The sequence below is a fragment of the Bidens hawaiensis genome, unplaced genomic scaffold (assembly GCF_021521415.1).
Source record: "Bidens hawaiensis isolate Kalapana, Puna unplaced genomic scaffold, B.hawaiensis_p1.1 tig00037193_1, whole genome shotgun sequence".
Lineage (NCBI taxonomy): Eukaryota > Viridiplantae > Streptophyta > Magnoliopsida > Asterales > Asteraceae > Bidens > Bidens hawaiensis.
The window spans coordinates 24,237-44,570 of NW_027505464.1; the positions used below are offsets into that span (position 1 = coordinate 24,237).

A 20,334-nucleotide genomic window follows, 5' to 3' on the forward strand; every position below is an offset into this window, starting at 1 on the left:
AACATTTTTTTCCTACACGTTATGTCCTTTACACTAACTGGGTAAGAAAAACTCAGTTAAATACCCTCATGTGAGATGCATGTGAGGGCATTTTGGTCTTTTCGTCTGTACCTGCAAACAAAAACACTTTATTATCAAAGTCAACCCAGATCAATTCTTCATCATCCATCACACCAAAATCAAATAAATTCAAAACCCAGATCCAATCTCCATCCAATCATCAAACCCATTGCTCAATTCCCCCAAATCCCCAATTTTTAGGGTTTTTCAAATCCCCTAAATCCTCAAATCTTCAATTCATCCTTCGATTCGATCCAATTCATCAAATTCAACCAATTCCACATCTGGGTTTTCAATATTATCTAATCTTGTCGGAGGTGGTTTCCGGCGTTGGTTTCACGAGCGGCTTGACTAGAAGAAAATGTAATTACGTGGTACGCCTATTGTTGTATTGCAGTTGAATCGGGTAAAAGAAAGACTTAAACAGAGGAAGGTTGATCTTTGTTACACTGAAGAAGCTGCTGATTTTCATGGGAAGCTCGGTTTTTACCCAAACTTTGGAGCATGGCCTGTGAAGAGGGTAATACAACAGTTTGTTGAGAATGAGGTTTCAATGGGGGTCCTAAGAGAAGAATTTAATGAAGATGATACTGTAATTGTTGACACGACAGTTGTGGTGGAGAGGAGGTGGTTTCCGGCGGTGGTGGCGGCGGCCGTGAAGTGGTGATGGAGAAAGTGCAGTTAGGGTTTAGGGTTTGTGAGATGTGGGTGGTTGTCACACCCCCAATCTAGGCCTAGGAGTGTGAACCATAGTTGGTACCATATTTGTAAATATATCAGAGTTTTGGTTTTAGGCGGAAGACTTTATAAAAACAAAGGATCGATAATATAAATATTTACATTACAAAATACGAGACGAAAATCTCGATTTGTTTTACTTGTTTATAAGATTACAAAAACCACCATGTTTTAATATTTACATAAAAGTTATCCGAGCCATCGGATACTCGAGCTTCTTCGTCCTTCAAGCTCTAATCCTGATTACCTACAAAATATAAATAAAATACGTCAGCAACGAATGCTGGTGAATATGTTGACGCTTAAAATATTTTCTTTATTTAATTACCCCTCGAGACCACGTAAGTCTCGGCCCATCTTGGCTTGGGAATAATCAAGATAAACAATCATCATAAACTCGAGTCTCTGCACTAGGTCACCTCAGCGAAACAACGCAGCGTTTATGACATAACTTAGGTACTACAAATATACACATGGCCATTCCCCACTCGGACGTAACTTAGGTCCGGCCCATCGTGGCTGGAGGTCGTGACCAAGCGTGGTGCGATGTGCCCACCGCGTTCCACATATGTAAGGATCCAGACAAACGTATACCATAGCCTGAAGGCTGGCTTATACTCTTATTTATAATGTTTTTAGAGACACGTAGTCTCATGTAAAGTTTTACACATAACACATTTGTTTGTTTGAAATCAAGTTTATAGAAGAGGGGCGTATTCACCTTGTCTCTTTAGGATCGGCTTCACTCACCGTCAAAGGGTCTTTCCCTTTCTTTATCTCGCACCTATAATACGAGTATAAATATTTGTTAGTCGGATACACGATCCAGCTTAAGACCTTTAGTCTTATATCTCAATCCCCGATTGAACCTTTAGTTCAATTCTTATTTACTTGAAAACCTTTAGTTAAAAAGTAATCTTTATAAACCTTTAGTTTATTTATAAAACCCGATGTTTCTTCTTCATTAAGAAACGTATTCTTTTCTTTTATTATTTAAGTATACTCATAATACTTAAATAATATATTTCATAACAAAGAATAATCTTATATATATATATATATATATATTTATATATATTTTTTATCTTTTCTTTTCTTTATTTTCTTTGTTATATCTTTCTTTGATTATCGAGAATAACTTCGACTTAGGGTATTAAGCCCTTTCAATATTTTATTATTATTTTGGTTGGGCATTATGCCTACCTTTGTCGGCTTGATAAACCCTAATCACTTGGGCATCACTTCGTCGCCGCTCAATCAATACTCTTTCCTTGCAAAATCTTTTCTCCTTACTTGGCATGCTTTTCGAGATACCAACACTCTTGGCATGCACTTCGAGGAAATCACCGGGTCGTCGGGGAAACACTTCCTTCTTGTTCGGGATGTCGGGAGTGGCACGGAAATTGAGGTAACGGGCACGGAAAACGAGGTTCCGGGGTACGTTTATCGAGAGGGATCGTTGGCACGTAACTCGAGGTAGTGAGAGAGTCTAGAGAGAGAGAGTAATATGTGTGTTTTGGAGTGAGATGGACTGAATTCGCAACCCTCCTATTTATAGTGATTTTTGGACCCCATCACGCTACGCGATGGGTCACTTGGCAGGCCTATCGCGTAGCGCGATATAGGCTTGCTGTGTCAGACCATAGACCTGCCACGTGTTGACACGTGGCAGGCGCCGCCACACGTGTCAACATGTGGTGACACGTGGCAGCAGGCGCTGCCACCGTGTGCCACGTGTCACACTGTGTCAGACACTCCATCGCGATACGCGATGGAGTTCTTTCTTGACCCTATCGCGTAGCGCGATGGATCAAGAAAACAGAAATTTCAGTTTAGTCCCTGGAGTTTGGAAATTGGCAGAATTGGTCCCTTGACTTTTGAAAATTGACATTTTTGGCCCGAATTTTACGTGATGTTACAGTGGTGACGTGTGTGGCGATGGAACCGGTGGCGGAGACGCATGCGCGACGGAGAGTTTGTTCAGGCAAACGAGGTTCGTTGTTTCAGGTCACGTGGGTGTTTGGTTGGTGGTGACATTGTGGTGGTGGTTTGCCTGTGAATTCCAGCAGCATTGCCGATGGACGGAGTAAGATGGAGGTCCGGTTAAGAGGATGAGATTTGATTTATGGAGATTTAAAAAGAGTTGCAGGTTGTGGTGGTGGTTTCTTTAATTTATGAGAGAGAAGAAAGGAAGATACAGAGGCAGTGTGAAAAGACAAAAATGCCCTCACATGCAACTCACGTGAGGGTATTTAACTGAGTTTTTCTAACCAGTTAGCGTAAAGGACATAACGTTTAGGAAAAAAATGTTTAAAGGACACCGCCTGCAAAGAAACTAAAAAAAGGACACGAACCGTAATTTGGCTTTTTTAAAGGACAAAATTTGTAATTCTGTCTAAAAAAATGTGAAATTTATGATATCGTTTATTGGTTTACCCGAAATAGGTTTTTAAAGCATTGCTATTAATATCATTGTGTAATAGAATACTATCAAATATCATAGTTTTTATTTTTGAACGACTAAAGATTTATAAAACACACGGGCTAGTTAGAAAAACTAACCAAGCAATCAAAAAACAAAATTACATGAAAATAGAAAAGTGTTTTGGATCTACTCGGTCCAACTTATTTATGTCTTTTTGTTTCTAGTTACAATCAAAATAAACGAAAAATGTAAAATAGACTCGTAAATAAGTTTCTTCAAGTCTTCCGCTTCAAGAATCATTTTATTTTTAATCTTTCAAATAACCCATCCGATGCTTAAAAACAATATTCCACCAACTGAAAAGTATAATAGAACAGGTATGAATATAATAGAATATCTTTAATGAGTAGTCTTCTTTCATGTGCTATAAGAAACAAAGTATTCGATATGTTAATCCTAATTTTAATTGACTTACTATTATAAAACTGAGCATGTGTTTTTTCTTAATCAATGGAAAATACCTGGCTTTTGGCGCATTTGACTCTTATGTAGTTTGTTTGCATTTAACGATAAGGTAATGTTTGGTATAACTAAAAGGTAATGTTTGGTATGTTGAAACGAGAGACGAAATTGAATGGACTATTGTAATGGAATGAAGAAAAAAATGTTTATTTGGTTAATAAAATGAAATCATTTATTACCATGTCCATTTCATTCCCTCCTAAACCACCTTATATCATTTCCATCCATCACTCTTGTTTTTTTTATCCCACCCCTCTTTCACATTATATCACCTCTAACACCCTCCCATCACCACCAACCATTGTACTCTTACTACTACCACCACCGGCCACCCCCGCTGTCGCCCGCCACCACCATCCACCATCCTCCACCACCTACCAGCGCTGCCCACCACCGCCACCACCAACCATCGCTCCCAGTCATCACCACCATTGCCCGCCACCCACCACTACCACCACCACCACCACCACCCGCCACCACCACTACTGCTCGCAGTCGACCACCGTCATTTTTATTTTATTACGGCTTTTTCTATCATAACAAACAACAAAAAGTAATAATTCATTTGATTCTCACATGGTAACCAAACATCTCAATGACATCTATTTTATTCCTTTGTTCATTCAACTTCACCACCCATTCTATTACCCTAAACCAAACAATCCAAGTAAGTGTTTAAGAAATTAAAAACTAAATAAAGTTCTATTAATTAATAAGAACATGCTAACTAACATAAAGGCTACTAGTACGCACGCGTTATTTTTTTAATCTTGTGTTCATTATAAAAGCATCCTTCCTTCTCGCAACACTAACAAGTGTCCACGAACATCAGATCAATCAATGGAATTCTTTATCATTGCAACTCTAGTCTTATCTTACGTACTTATCGTAGCAACTCTTTCGTTCTTCGGGTTCGGCAACCCTAAGAACTTACCTCCAGGCCCAAAACGACTGCCGATTATCGGAAACCTCCACTTGCTGGGAGACCAACCACACAAGTCCCTGGCCAAACTAGCCAAAATCCATGGCCCAGTGATGTCTTTACAACTTGGCCAGATAACCACACTTGTTGTCTCTTCCAGCACTGTGGCCAAAGAAATACTCCAAAAGCAAGATGTTAGTTTCTCTGGCCGTTACGCCCCTGACGCCTTTCATGCACTTAACCACGCCCAACACTCGGTAACATGGCTCCCTGTCAACAGCCAGTGGCGAACCCTCAGAAGGTTTCTTAATTCCAATATATTCTCCAACTCCTCCCTTGAAACTAACCAGCACTTAAGGAGACAGAAAGTTGAAGAGCTAGTAGCGTACTGCCGGAAAGCTAGCTTATCGAATGAGTATGTGGACATCAGTCGCGCTGCGTTCAGAACCTCACTGAATCTTTTATCGAACACAATTTTTTCCAAGGATCTAACACAACCAAATGAGGAATCGGGTTCAGAAATGAAGGACGCGATTTCAAACTGTATGGTGGAGGCTGCAAAGCCAAATTTTGTTGACTTTTTTCCGATACTCAAAAGGTTTGATCCGCAAGGAATTAGGAGAAGAATGACTCGTCATCTTGAAAAGCTTCTTGGGGGATTTGAAGACATAATCGACGAGAGGCTGCATGTCGGAGGATTTAAGCAAAATGATATACTGGACTTGTGTTTGAAACTCAATCAAGATAACCCGAATGAAATCAATCACACACACATAAAGAGCTTGATTATGGTGAGTAATAATTTCATTCTATAGAGTTTTCAATGTTACATTTGTTTTCTAATATTTTCCTCTCTTGTTTCATTTTTAACTAACATATATTATGTATGATTGTATATGATATATTTGGTGCCGGCACTGATACGAGCGCAAGCACAATAGAATGGGCAATGACCGAGTTACTACGAAACCCACACGTCATGACTAAAGCCAAAGAGGAGCTACAAGAAGTTATTGGTAAAGGTAAAATTGTAAACGAGGAGGATATCTTGCGGCTACCCTACTTATTATGCATTGTGAAAGAAACTTTCAGAATACACCCGCTAGCCCCCTTCCTCGTTCCTCGAAGAGTTGAGAAACAAGTACAGCTTAATGGATACAATATTCCAAAGGGCACACGGGTGTTTGTCAATACATGGGCCATAGGACGAGACCCAACCATATGGGATGACCCGCTAGAGTTCAAGCCGGAAAGATTTATGAATTCTAAGATTGATTTTCGTGGTCAGGATTTCGAGCTACTCCCATTTGGTGCCGGGCGAAGAATATGCCCGGGTATGACGCTCGCGATCCGTATGATCCCAATGATGTTGGCTCGTTACTTAATAATTTCAATTGGAGTCTAGACCCAAAAAATCAAGACGAGGCTTTGGACATGACTGAGAATTTTGGAATCACCTTATGCAAAGCTAAACCTTTGTGTGTTATTCCATTGCCATTGAATTAGCATCCTTAGGTATGCCACATGCTATCATTCATTTTCAGTTTTCTTTATTTGGAAGTTAATATAATATATTGAAAACGTTCTCTTCTTATATTTTATGCAGAATTTTGATGCGGTATATGCTGAAAGTGGAGTCAAACTTGGGCGAGGTTTTGTGGCTAGTTGTGCATGGATGCATGTAGATCAAGCGGGAATGACTTGATCCTTTTGAATTCAAATAAGTCTCTTTGGGGGTATATGTATTAGCATAAAGTTGTTGTTCATGTTTGCTATTCGTAAGTCATGGTCTTCAGCTATAGTTTGTTATTAGCTTCTTGTTTATTTGCAATTTAAGCAATTCTTATATGTCTTAAATCATGTACTCTTTCATTGATGAATCGTATAAGAAAGCTTTGAGCAATATTCTATTTATTTTAGTTCTTGTACCATAATAATTAACGAATATGACGGAAATCAACCGAATTCGTGTAGACTCCCCACCTCAACACCCGTTACCAACAACGCTTGAATGTTCCCAACACCCGAGTTTGACCGAACCACGCCACCCCGTTGGTCAAAATTATGTATTTTGTTTTTTCTTTCAGTATCGTACGCTCAAGCTTTACCGACCTTTTTGTTTTAGTTTCACTACCGTAACAAAAGTAATCAAAACTGTACGAATTCCTATCCACTCACCACAACAATGCACGAGATCGGCAACCTCTAGTTTTACCGACCAAATAAGGTTGTTTTAAATATTTATCTTTATTATGTTAATTTGACGAATTTATTTTTTTAGGTTTTGACGCTTGAATTTTACCAACGTTGTTTATACGCTACCGTAACGAACATACCAAGATCGTTCGAATTCGCATCAATTCGTCACCACAATGATTACATGCTTTATGTGTTTTATATTGTGTGTTTTACTTGTTTATATGTATCGAACACAAATACTTTGATAGGTTTTATGTTTACAGGTGTGCGGAGCTTAACGAAGCTTAAAGAAGCTAATTTGGATCATTCATGATGGAGTGGAAATGAAAGTGATGATCTATGAGATGATAGAGAATTGAAACACGAAGACGTGGCCGCAAACGGGGATGAAAACGGAGTTGAAACGAAGATTTTATGAAGAAAACAGTTTTGGCCTAGCAGGACCGTAAAGAGTGACCAAACCGTAGCTTACGGTCTGCTGTAGCTTACGGTGGCCAGACCGTAGCTTACGGTCTGGTCTGACGGAAAATGGGATTTTGGTGATTTTTCTTCCATATTTAAGCCCAAAAAACCCTAAGGTCAAATTCATTCAATCATAATCAGTTTTGGGACTTCTTAGAGGCCATCATACACCATCCTAACACCTACCAATTACCACAATCATCCATGTTCTCATTATCTCAATCAAGAACCAAGATCTTCAAGATGCATATGCTAGGCTAAAGCCTTTGTGACCATCTCCGGGCGTAGGGTTGTGTTTGTGGTTAGACTCTTTGGTATTTTGAACCTTAATATCGGATTTGGATTTGGTTAATCATTCGGTTAGTTGAATCTTTACATTTGTTTATGTATTTAACAATTTTTCGTAATTGAATGTTTTGTGTTTTATCAGTTTATTGATTTGTGGTCATCAACTTTTAGGATTAAGTTCTTTGAGTCATTGGCCCGTTTATCATCAACCATTAAATCACTTACATTTATCAAACCCTAAAACTGGTAATCAATTAGATTATTATTCAGCTGTGCCAATTGTTCGGATTAAGTTTTGACAATCAGCATAGCCAAATATTTAGTCTTTTGCTTATTAATTCAAACAAAGAGATTTCCAAATAGGTTTAACTACTTGTCCAACTTGCTTCACAACCTGAAACCTAGAGATTGGTTATTTCCTCATAACTGTTTACAAATCAAAGTAACATTGTTTTTGCTTAACACATCTTTCAAACCGCTTGACATCGTATATCCACTTAGTTTAATATTTTATAAATTATGAACTTGATTAGCACTTTCCACTGATTCCCTGTGGATTCGACACATTCTTTTCCCTTGCTAGTAAAGGTAATTTATAAATGCTTTTGATTGACCTTTCGACATCGATCATAGGTGACCTACACTACTTGTGTTGTTGTTTTAAATATTATATATGTTAGTCTTTTTATATGTTAATTTGACGGTTTTATTTTTGAGGTTTTAATGCTTGAGTTTTACCAACGTTGCTTACATCGTAACAAACATAATTGATATTGACCGAATTCGTTTCGACTCTCCGTTGTAACTCTTGGTTTTACCGACCAAATCTTTTAGGTTTAATTATGATACCAACTAAACCACATTAGTGCGCGCTGCTGCAACTAGTATATAAACTGATTCAACCGTATAAATGGTTTTTACAATAAGAAAATATGAAAATTTTCGGGGTTTTTTCATTATAAGACACCTCTTTGTCAACACAGGTTACACTACTTTTACAATCAAATCCATTTTCGAATATGTCTGTCTATCTATCTATAAACACATACAAAAAAAACCTACGTGTAACCTTTTGATCGCTCCCACACATTGATTTGTGATTCGAGATTTCTCATACGTTTGACCCGAACTCGTGGGTATGAGTCTCATTAAACACGGATAGTCCTTAAACGAACTATAACATCTGATTTATTTGTGAAATAATCCCTTAATCATCAAATAATAATTTTCACAGGTCATGGGTTTTACCAAACCCGAATACCCTTAAACGAGTTATAACATCTCATTTATTTGTGAAGTTCTTTCATCATCAAACCCTAATTTAATTTATCTTCTTTGCGTATTCTTCGTCGCTGACCTATCCTCTCAATACTGGTTAAGTTCTGCATCGTTAACCTCCCTCTCATGCATCAACCACCATCGTCACATACATCAACCGCCCATTTATAATAAGACAAATATTTATATTCATACTTGTTCATTTAAATAAGTCAACATGTCGTCTTTATTTATGTTGTTCATTAAAAATCTAAAAGAAATAACAAAGCTACACATCTCGATCAATTGAAAGAGACAAACATAAAAAACTATAGTAAATATAAATATAAAAACCTAATATATATATATATGTATTAAATCAAACCAAAATTACGTTAATAAATAAAACAAATCATTACAAAATATAAAATAATAAAACGACTAAAAACAAAAATCTTAAATAAACTCTCGTAACACAACAGAATAAGATAACTAACAATAAAATTACATTAAGTTTTCAAGTTAGTAGCATTTAATACAACTGAAACAATAAATAATAAATCATGTTAAAAAAGTATCTTTTGATATTTGAATGGAAAATTAAAGCTTAAAACTTAAAGAAGAACCCATGGGACTCCGTCAAAATAAACAAACGTCAAAAGCTATGAAACTTGTGCTTCATGCAACCAAATTTCCTCCACGTCCTCACATACGTGTCATCACCTTACACTCACCTCTTCTTCCTTTATTAACACCGTCACCACACCCCTTCAATTCTCATCTCTAAACACATAATAGTAATAATAATAATATCCAATATCATCATCCATGGCTACTTACGATCGTGACCGTCACCCACAACAGATCCAAGTTCACACCATCCATGACCAACGGTTCGACCATCAGTCCGGCATTAACAGGCCATACTACTCTCACCAACATCAACAAGGCCCATCAAAGAGCAAAGTCCTGGCCGTTGTAGCCATACTTCCAGTGGGTTTAACCCTACTTGGTCTAGCGGGACTCACGCTAGCCGGTACCTTGATCGGGCTTGCTGTCGTGACCCCGCTTTTCGTTATCTTCAGCCCGATTCTTGTCCCGGCTATCCTGGCAATCGGGCTGGCGGTAGCGGGGTTTTTGACATCGGGTACGTTCGGGCTCACGGGTTTGAGCTCATTGTCGTTTTTGGTGAATATTTTGAGGCAGATAACCGGGTCGGTGCCCGAGCAGGTTGACTCGGCTAAGAGAAGGTTGCAGGATTTGGTGGAGTATACCGGACAGAAGACGAAGGATGTGGGTCAGACTATTCAGGACAAGGCTCATGATATTGGGGAGAGTCAGGTTCATGTTGGTGGTCAGGTTCATGCGGGTGGTCAGGTTCATGCTGGTGGTGGCGGTGCGGGTGGTCAGGTTCATGTTGGTGGTGCGAAGGAAGGACGTGGTGCGAGCAAGGCTTAGAGGGTTATGTTGAAATGTGGAGTTGAAATGAGTGTGTCGAGTTATGTTTGTGTTTTATTTATTTGTTTTATGGTGAAATAGTGTAATGTAGTTATGATTATGAAGCTTTTCTAGTTTATGTTTATGAATGTGAGTTTGATTTTAGTGGTTATGTTGTGTACTTTTGTTAGCATAAATTTAAATCGAAAATTTCCTTTGTTGTGCGATTGGAATTTCTTTTTAACAACGAGTTAAACTAAAATAGTAAAATGTGATCGAACTGGTAAGGAAGACCACTTTTCTTTAGTTCATAATGGATGTCAGCCATGTTCTTCCGCTTTTAGACTAGTATCTTCTTCCATTTAATTCTTAGGAGGTTTATGAATAAACATTTTTTTTATATGACCATTGTATAAAATGACATGATATCATTAACTAGAGGTCTTTATATAGTAGACTTTAGGCTTCTGTAAAGAATTGGAGCCTCTTATCTCACATTCATTTCCTCGATAATTGGGGGAGGTTCGCCATCACTATTTTACCTCACATTCTTCGTTCATGGTTCCCTGTTTGGCCTCCGTCAAGAACTGGAGGCGGCTCGCTATCACTTACCTCTCATTCTTCGCTCGTGGTTCCCTATTTTACAAGTTTTCACATATTCTTGCATGATATTATGGTGTCCTAGGCATAGAGTGGCCGATTTCCCTTCTTTTGCAATTAGTCTATGCAGGTAATTCTTATGTTGAGAAATTGTTTGACGAGAATGTTGATCTATAATTATACATATACATAGACGACATGAGACTCACATGATCGAAAACAGTTTCCCTTATGAAAAGAGCGGCAAAGCCTTTTAGGGAAAAATAAGTAAACTGAGAGGACCCCTCTCGCAAATGCTAATGTAAACGTGCCTATACTAGCAATTAGCAAAGCATCCATATTTTAAAACACCTTGTTTTCTCTTCAATGATATTCTTCAGGAAAGTGCCTTCATTTTTATTTCAATTGACACCTTTACATTCTCTTCGGGAAACATGTTTTAAAGCATACTAATGACATTTTAAATATTATAAAGTGTATGATTTAATATTAATAAAATACATTAAATAAACTAATATCATAAGTCTATAAAAAGTTAAACACTTTATACATTATTTGTTAGTTTACTTTAATAGAGTTTCAAAACATATTAATATAATAATATTTATTTATAAGTTTAAATAATGAATAGAGTATATTAAAATCTACACAAAAAAAAAGAAGTAAAACTCAACCCTCCTCAGTAGTGTTGTAAATGAACTGAACGAACACGAATAAGAACATGTTCATGTTTGTTCGTTAAGGAAATAATTTGTTCACGAACGGTTCACGAACACTTACCAAACAGGTTTTTTTTGTTCGTGTTCTTTTATTAAGGAAATGAATGTGTTCACGAATGGTTCACGAACACAAACGAAATCGGCAAAACTTAGAAATTGAGACCGATATATTCAACGACGCGAATAATGAAATCATGTAAACAGATCGAACGAGCATGAACAAGGGTATGTTACTTAGTGTTCGTTCATTTAACTTTAAACGAAACACGAATGCTTAATCGAACGAATATTTAAGTTTTTGTTCGTTTATTTAAAAATTGAAAACTTGTGTTCGTTTATGTTCGTAACATAATTGAACGAAGATAAGCGAACATAAATAAACAAATGTAAATGAATACAAACAAACATAAATGCATACAAACTAACAAATACAAAACTTTTAATTAGATAACTTATCCAAAAAAGTATTTTATTATTATCTATTAACACATAAACGTAAACAAACATAAAACGAACGTTCATGAACATAAATGAACGAACGGAAAATGTGTTCATGTTCGTTCGTTTAATAAAACAAACACAAATTTTTTGTTCGTGATAAACGAACTTCCCGCCGAACGGTTCACAAATAATTCACCGAACGCTCGGTTTGTTTACAGGCCTACTCCCTAGCTTCTTCACCATCCGTAACCACTAGAGGTGGCAAATGAGTTGGGTCGGGTCGAACGAGTCATGGGTTGAAATGAGTCATGGGTCAAAACGAGTTTGGGTCAGAATGAGTTTGGGTCAAAACATGTCAATTAAAAAAAGGGTTGTTTTGGTTTGGGTCGAAATAGGTTAGGGTCGAACCGGGTTTCGAGTTTTTTTTATGAACGGGAATAATGGCGGAAACATTTTAGTTTTTTTAAAATTTTAGTTTTTTATTTATATTTTAAGTTATGATTTTTTTATTATTTTTTTGAATTTTTTTTGAGGGGTTTTCTATAAAGATCAAAAACCTTCAAAAAAAATACTCAAAAATAATAATAAAAAAACTATAACTCAAAATATAAAGCATAAACAAAAAAAGTAAAAACACTAAAATGTTTCTTACGTTGACCTCGTTTCATAAAAAAAAACCGAGAATCTAACCGAAACCGAAAAACGGACAAAAACGAGTCCCGAATCGACCAAAAAGAAACCACAACCCAACCCGTCACGGGTGAAAACTCGTGTTGGCTTGAAACATGAACCGAACATGTTACAATCTGAAACCCGTTTCGTGTCGAAACCTGTCTTGTATGAAAACCCGTTCCGATCCGAGACCTGTCACATTTCCTTAGGACGCTAACCCGCATCGACCCAATTCTTTGAACTTGTAAACCCATTTTGACCCAAAAATAAAAGGATGGAATTTAAAATGACTCATATTGACTCATTTAGTTAAAACTTTTTACCCAAATTAACTCATTTAATTTTTAAAACAACTCAAATTAACCCATTTAAAAGGGTTTGGGTCAAGATTGTCACCCCTAGTAACCACCGATGTATCCGTGAAAAACGCCCATGGACATGGTGCCGCAATGGGCTGTTCTGTTCATAGAGTTTTATGCATTTATGGGCTTCATAAAAATCCAAGTGCAAAATATAGTCAAAAGGACAGGATCAGTATTATGCCAGATTGGGCTCAAAAGGTCTAGGACCGACTGACACTTGCTTCATCAAAGACTGGCTATGTATATCTCAACATGTAAAATTCGGTTTTAAACCCAAACTGGTACCCGGTTAAAAACCGGTCCGGGTTGGTCAACTTTGGTCAAAACTGGTTTAAGATAAACCGAATCAAGTTGGAAAACCGGGTTGGAGGAAAGAATGTTCAACCATATCAGACCGACTTGGAACGGATTGAAACCAAGTTGGGAAAAAAACAAAATTTTTTTGGCATATTTTCAAATCGAAGCAAGTCCAAATTGGTTTGAGGGGGCGAGACTACATACTGGCATATGACCTGGCCGGTTGGGTTGGTTCCTAACCAGTTTGAGCTCAACCCGTTTTTTTGGTGTGGTGGGTCGGGTTATAACCTCTATGTATGCCTTTTGATTCTTTGGTCACGACTTACGATAGGTCAACAAACGAACTGAAGTCAAGTAAATTATCCGGCGAGAAGTTCGTTTATGTTCGTCGTTTATTTTATAAATGAACGAACATGAACACATGTTTCTTTGTTTATGTTATTTTATGTATGTTCATTTATGTCCATTTATTTATGTTTGTTTACATATGAAAAAAAATAATAAATATTATTTTGAAGAGTCATCTGATTAATGGTTTTATATGTGTTTATCTATGTTTATTTGTGTTCATTTATATTTGTTCAATTATGTTCATTTATGTTCGTAACTGTTCGCTTAGAATTTTAACTCACAAACATAAACGACCACGAACATGTTCATTTTTAAAATAAATGAACACAAACACAAAATATGTGTTTGCGTTCATATTCGTTTAAATTATATAAACAAACACGAACATTCCCTTGTTCATGTTCGTTTGGTTCGTTCACAAACCTACTACTTGACGATACTTTCTGGTTTCTAATTTGCATAAAACATAAAAATGAATGTTGCATAGCACAAACTACAAGGACCATACCTGTTGATTTCATTGTAGCCATTTCTTCCTTTCCCTTTCATATCTGTAAAACCTTTCCTCCGTCTAGAGAGAGAAACTGCAGAATTTGTAGAGAGAGAATTAGACGGAGACGATACACCTACACCTACACCTACACCTAACCTCGCCCATATTTGACTCCACCGGAGCTCCGAATGCTATAATATAATATACATATATATATTAATCACGCTCAAAATCCTAACCCTAATTATCACAAATCGTTAAACCGAGGTTAGTTTCCTTCAACTCCTTTTAATTAATTTCGTCTTATTAGGTTTAAATTGTTACGGTTAATATATACGATTGCTGATTGATTCGGTAGCCTATGCGATCTGTTGATTTGATCGTATTGGTTGAAATTGCCGCTGGTAGTAAATTATTATTTATCTGTGTATTATTATTACTTAGCATCGTTTAGACCGCAATGTTTTAATGTAGACTGTGTTATTGTTTATGAGTTATGTACTTGATGATGTCTATAGAGCTTGGTTGCTTGTGCTGCTTATTATTTTTGGGAGCTAATTTAGGGCTTTCATTTCGTGTTGGATGTTCGGAAATTTAGTTAGTAGATAGGTATTGAATAATAGCATGTGATGATGATGAGCAAGGTCCTAATTATGCTGAAAAATGGAACTGGAAATTGATAAAGAGATGAGACAGTTTTCGTTTTCCTAAACTCTCACATACTATTTTCCGTATGCCAGTTTCGTTTTATTCATTCTGGTTATAGTTCATGTTAGAGATTGTCGGACTTTAGTGTTGCTGTTAGGTTATTTGATTTTTTGTTTAGAGACCTAATATAATCCAATTTCCTGAACATCGTCAATAATTAGCTCTTATTTATACATCTGTTTATGTTCATATCCTCTTCAACTTGCATAATTTGCCACAATGCAAATGTTACCTCTTAGTTTTAAACGGTTTCCTCAAAATTTTTAGGACTCTGCAGTAGCTCTATAGAAAGTTTCTGAAGCATGACTTCAGCTAAATCCTTTACTTAGACGTTAGAAGTTAGAACATATACTTATCCATTATAACAAAAGTCTATACTTTACATTAAAATAAATCTTACAGTTGTTTAAAACTTTCACTAAACTAATGAGTTCACCTATAAATGAAACTCCATAAATGTCTCTTCAGAATTGTCTGCTGATGCCGTTAATGCTTTAAATCTATTGCTACTAGAGGCCACATACTCTCTTGAAATACGTGATAAAGCGGGCCATTTTATGTTTCAGCTGTAGTTTTAACTGTACACAAACATTACACTTTCAAATTATCATGTCGAATGTATTTATGTAAAAGAGCAGTTGTAATAAAGCAATCACAATGTTTATAATATTTTTTGCTTGGCCGCTTAAGCGGTATGTGGACTTTGCCTAAACGTGGGGACTTTGTGCAAACATGCGTAGTTGGGGACTCTGCGTACCTTGGCCAAACATAGAAACTTTACTTAAATGCGGGGACTTACTTCTCCCAAACATGAGGACTTTGCATTAATAACATTAGTGGCTTACAAGAAACCATTGGCATTTATACAATCAATCAAGCACTATAAACATTCACCTCATATCTATAAAATTCATTTATTACGCATAATTAATTGTAAAATGGCTAACATAAAATGGGGGCATGTATTTCAGCTCTCACCTTAAGCTGTTTGCTCTTTATCTTTTACACATCATATAATCGTGACATTTTACAATCAATTTCTATACAATCCACTATTCAGTAGACAGTAGTGTTTTGATTGTTTTCTATATAGAGATCTTAGTCGAATGGTTGAGTTTCTAACACATGCTGACAGTTTATGAACCATAATTTGGCATATAGAAATCTTTACATGGTTATTTATTTAAATGGCATTAAGTTTTTGTTCAATTTAATTATGAGCATGAACATTTTCTAAGTATGCAAATGTTTATTTTTGGTTAACTAGCACCTATTTGTTTTTCGAGTTTTATAGTATTTACACATCCTATAACTGTGACATTTCACAATCATTTTCTATAAATACAGGATTGTTGTCTATATAGGGATCCTAGTTGAATGGTTGAGTTTCTAACACGTGCTAACAACTAGGTAGGTGAAAGTGCTAGGCGCACTCAAGGCGCAAAGGATGAGTCTTAGGCCTAGTATTATATTCATAGTCATATGCATCTATTCTAGTTATTACTTCACATACATGTTTTTGTCAAATCTACAATTCAACCAATTTTTTTATTTTTTAGTATTAAGCCTTTACCTTTTCTAAAGGCTTGATGCTACTACATGTCTACATAAATAAAACATCATTATCATTCACATGTATCTATTCTAGTTGCTACTTCACATGCATATTGTTTGTCAAATCAACAACTTAACACGCATCATAGCAAACATTTTATTTTGAATGGCCCATTCAGGCATAACTTTCTTATGATTCGCTACTTTTGAATTTTAACGAAGAATTATGCTGTTAAAATATTTCAGGTTCAACTAGTAACTATTACAACTTGTCAGCCATAAAATATTTTCAACTTTCCTTAATCACTAAATGGAGCTTAAAGCTTCAACTCAAGAACCTGATCAAATACCTTCCATATCTGAAAGCAACCCTGATGAGAAAGAAATCAGTGATGACGATGATGATGATCGCAACCATAAGCATCGTAGAAGAGATGATGTAAGATCTCAATCACAAGAGAGAGAGTCTTCTGAACAAATATTTACTAAACCATTTAGACGAGGAAAAAAATCTTTTGAAAATGGACATCTTTACAAGGAATCTGGCTCTCAGTCCAGTGAACCATGGAAAAGAAGACCTTTGGATATGAACCAGAGGATTAGGGGGGACGTTGGTTCAATCAGGGGTAGAGGAAGGGACTCTGGTGGTTGGAACCAACGTGATATGGCTTCTCAGATGGGCCCTGGTCTGTTTGGTGGAAGGGGTTTACCAACTGTTTCAAATGCATATGGTCCCTCTTGGGGGGCCTTTGCGTTGGTTCCAGGGTTGCCAAATGGTGGTCTGGACCCACTACATTCTCTTGGGTTACAAGGAGCTTATAGATCTATTAATCCTTCTATGAATATGGGTTTGGGACTTCCACGTCAGCGGTGTCGAGATTTTGAGGAACAAGGTTTTTGTCTAAGAGGTGACATGTGTCCAATGGAGCACGGTGTTAACCGTATTGTTGTTGAAGATGTTCAGGTATGATTTTGTTTCAAATGTGTATAATCTGATATATATAGAATATTAAGTTTTCGAAATTCTTATCTGAAATTTCTGTTACTTTTTTGGCTGTTTTACAACTTACAGAGCCTTTCACAGTTTAATCTCTCAGTATCACTTCAAAATGCAAATATGCCACCTGGAGCCCCGGTTCCTTTACCTGTTTCTGGCACCTCAACAAATTCGTTTAAACCTTCACATGGAAAAACTAGCAAACGTGGAGCGGGTCCCAGTGGGTCAAGTTTAAATGAAACGCTTGTTGAATCAGCTGACGGTATTGGTTCTGACTTTTATGACCCTGATCAGCCTTTATGGGGCAATGATACTCAAACATCATCTGCATTGAAATCGATAAATCAGTCTAACGTGAAGGAAAGTGGGCCTTTGTTGGATCCGGGCCCATATGATGGTTCTGATGAACATGTGGCCAAAAGTGGTGGGACCGTTATGGGAAGAGTTAGCATTGCAAAAGACAAAACTGAAATGAGAGGAAATATGGTTCCTAAAGCAAGTTCTTTAATTGAAAAACAGGGGCCGTTAAATAATAAGCAAAACAATGCAAATTCTTCTCTGAAAATGCCAAATGGAAATGGAAAGAATGTCCGTAAGCCTTCTCAAAAGGCACAGTGTACAGTATTTGTGAGCGGTATTCCCCTCCAACAGAACAAAAAGGAAACCCTAATTTCACATTTTCATAAATTTGGTGAGGTTGTTGATATTCACATTCCTTTAAATAGCGAACGCGCTTTTGTTCAGTTCTCCAAAAGAGAAGAAGCAGAAGCTGCTTTAACGGCACCTGATGCTGTGATGGGTAATCGCTTTATTAAACTATGGTGGGCTAACCGTGACAACATTCCAATTAATGGAACAGTCAGTGGCTATACCATGCCACATGTACCTCAACGTGGCATGCCAGTTTCATCATCACATAATGCCATAACTACTACTGGTTCTGATCACTCAAAGCCCGTAATCATCAACACTCCAAAACCACCTCCACCTTCACAAAAGAAGCTTGAGAATTTAGAGGTTTTGAAGGAAGAGCTTCGCAAAAAGCAAGAAATGCTTGATAAGAAGAGAAATGACTTTCGCCGCAAGTTAGACAAACTTGAGAAACAAGTAAACACTTATGTCGTTATGTTTATATGGATTGTTTTATGAAGCATTTTTATAATTTTTTTGTGTCTGCAGGCTACAGGTCAAAAAGGAGAAATAGAACCTGAACAGGTGGCGAAAAAACAGAAACTAGGAATTGTAACTGATTCTACAAAAGCTGAAGCCGTTTTATTTTCACAGGGAGCTGAAGTTATAGGTAATGGCAAAAAGTCTATGGATTCTGTTGTGCCACAAAGATCCAAAGCAACCACTGTGATTGCACTACAAGAACCACCAGTGTTGAAACCATCACTACGCCCATTGCTGCCTATTGGTCCGTCAGTTGCTGCCAATCGGTTCAAACTGGACAATCGTCCTACCGCATTTAAGATTATTTCGTCTCTGCCAACCGATCTTTACAATGTAAATATATTATTATTCTTATTATTATTATTATTATTATTATTATGATGTTTGACTATGTTTTTGTGTTGGAATGATTATATTCATAATTCATGTACATGTTCATTCAGGTTGTAGCTTTAAAGGAACACTTTTCCCAATTCGGTGATCTTTCTAAGGTGGAACTAGATGATCTAGAGCCTGCTGATAGCAAAAACGACACTGGAAACGTCAAATCATCAGCTTGTGTATACTTCACAAACCGACATTCAGCTGAAAAGGCATTTTCGAATGGTAAATCCTGGAACGGTCACAACTTACAGTTTTCATGGTTAAAATCTGGTAACAACGGCAAAAATGGTGAAACTCCTTCATCCACTCCTAAAGGAAATTCAGATGCTTCTGTTGGGCCGGTGGTTGAAATCCCGAAAACTGATTCCCAGAAATCTGGAGATGGAGAATCTGAAAAGGTTGAAGACAAGGACATTAAGAAAGTAGTGGTAATGGAAACAGATGAAAGTAATACTGCGAGTTAAACTGCATTTTGTGGCGAGTAAACTTTGTTTTGATTTTGTCGAGGATGGCTTAGTTGTCAGAGATGTACAGCCAGATGAATGGTATGTCAAGTCTAGCAGTTACTTAGTCTTGTTTTATCTCATGCTTGCAGATTGCAAAGACATATTTTAGTTCTTGGTTGCTAGTTTGGGATAATTGTGTTTACTTCTGTCAAACAACATATGATTAATGTTTTATATTTTTTTTAAATAAGTTTAAATGTTACTTCTCTTATTCAATATCTTGTACTTTCATTGCTTTAGATGGCAATGTTGAAATATATCTGAAAATGCGTATAATTGTCACTCGTTTGACATTTTCAGTTGAGTACCTCATCCCGGAGAACCATAATCTTGAACGATGGTTGCTGCAAGCTGCAGCAGTGTGGAAGCTTCAGCGGCTCGGCTATTGTTTTTGTTGTTGAAACTTGGGACTTTTTTTTTTTGTAATTGTTTTGTACTTGGAAACCTTTTAGAGTTTTGCTTTGTTCTTTTACGGACTAAAATATCATTGGTTAGTTTTTTTTTTCAACACCACGGATTAAATTTGTCAAGGTGTATAAGGTTCTCTACAAAGTATTGATTGGCACTTTAACGAGTATTATTATTCTCATACTTCTTTGTTGTAAGGATGTGTTGGTTTACAAATGTTCGTCTTCATATGATTAGTTTGTGAAATCATTTACGAATATGGCTAGTTGGCTATGGCTCAAAACTTCAAATGTTCAACGGTCCATGACTACAACCATTTATAAGGTGTGGTCGTTTCAAAATTAAGAACCATCGTCGTG

General features: G+C 36.8%; 2 protein-coding genes and 1 pseudogene across 3 annotated transcripts; all 3 read left to right on the forward strand.

The window, feature by feature from the left end:
* The first annotated feature begins 4,553 nt into the window (after positions 1 to 4,553).
* On the forward strand, positions 4,554 to 6,496 carry LOC143613362 (7-ethoxycoumarin O-deethylase-like; annotated as a pseudogene).
* Positions 6,497 to 9,679: 3,183 nt separating this feature from the next.
* On the forward strand, positions 9,680 to 10,552 carry LOC143613363 (oleosin Ara h 10.0102-like). Its single transcript, XM_077087087.1, has one exon. The coding sequence runs from the start codon at positions 9,702 to 9,704 to the stop codon at positions 10,329 to 10,331; it is 630 nt and encodes a 209-aa protein (XP_076943202.1). The 5' UTR covers positions 9,680 to 9,701; the 3' UTR covers positions 10,332 to 10,552.
* A 6,163-nt stretch (positions 10,553 to 16,715) lies between these two features.
* Positions 16,716 to 20,137, forward strand: LOC143613359 (zinc finger CCCH domain-containing protein 41-like). 2 transcript variants are annotated; one of them, XR_013150104.1, is made up of 5 exons: positions 16,716 to 17,471; positions 17,580 to 18,611; positions 18,684 to 19,010; positions 19,121 to 19,606; positions 19,868 to 20,137. XR_013150104.1 is itself a non-coding variant. In XM_077087085.1 (4 exons), exons 1-4 carry the CDS (start codon positions 16,818 to 16,820, stop codon positions 19,523 to 19,525), a joined length of 2,418 nt encoding a protein of 805 aa, XP_076943200.1. In that variant the 5' UTR covers positions 16,716 to 16,817; the 3' UTR covers positions 19,526 to 19,854. The 2 variants fall into 2 exon arrangements, 1 of the variants encoding a protein (XP_076943200.1); XM_077087085.1 differs by lacking the exon at positions 19,868 to 20,137 and having other exon boundaries at positions 19,121 to 19,854.
* Positions 20,138 to 20,334: the final 197 nt, after the last annotated feature.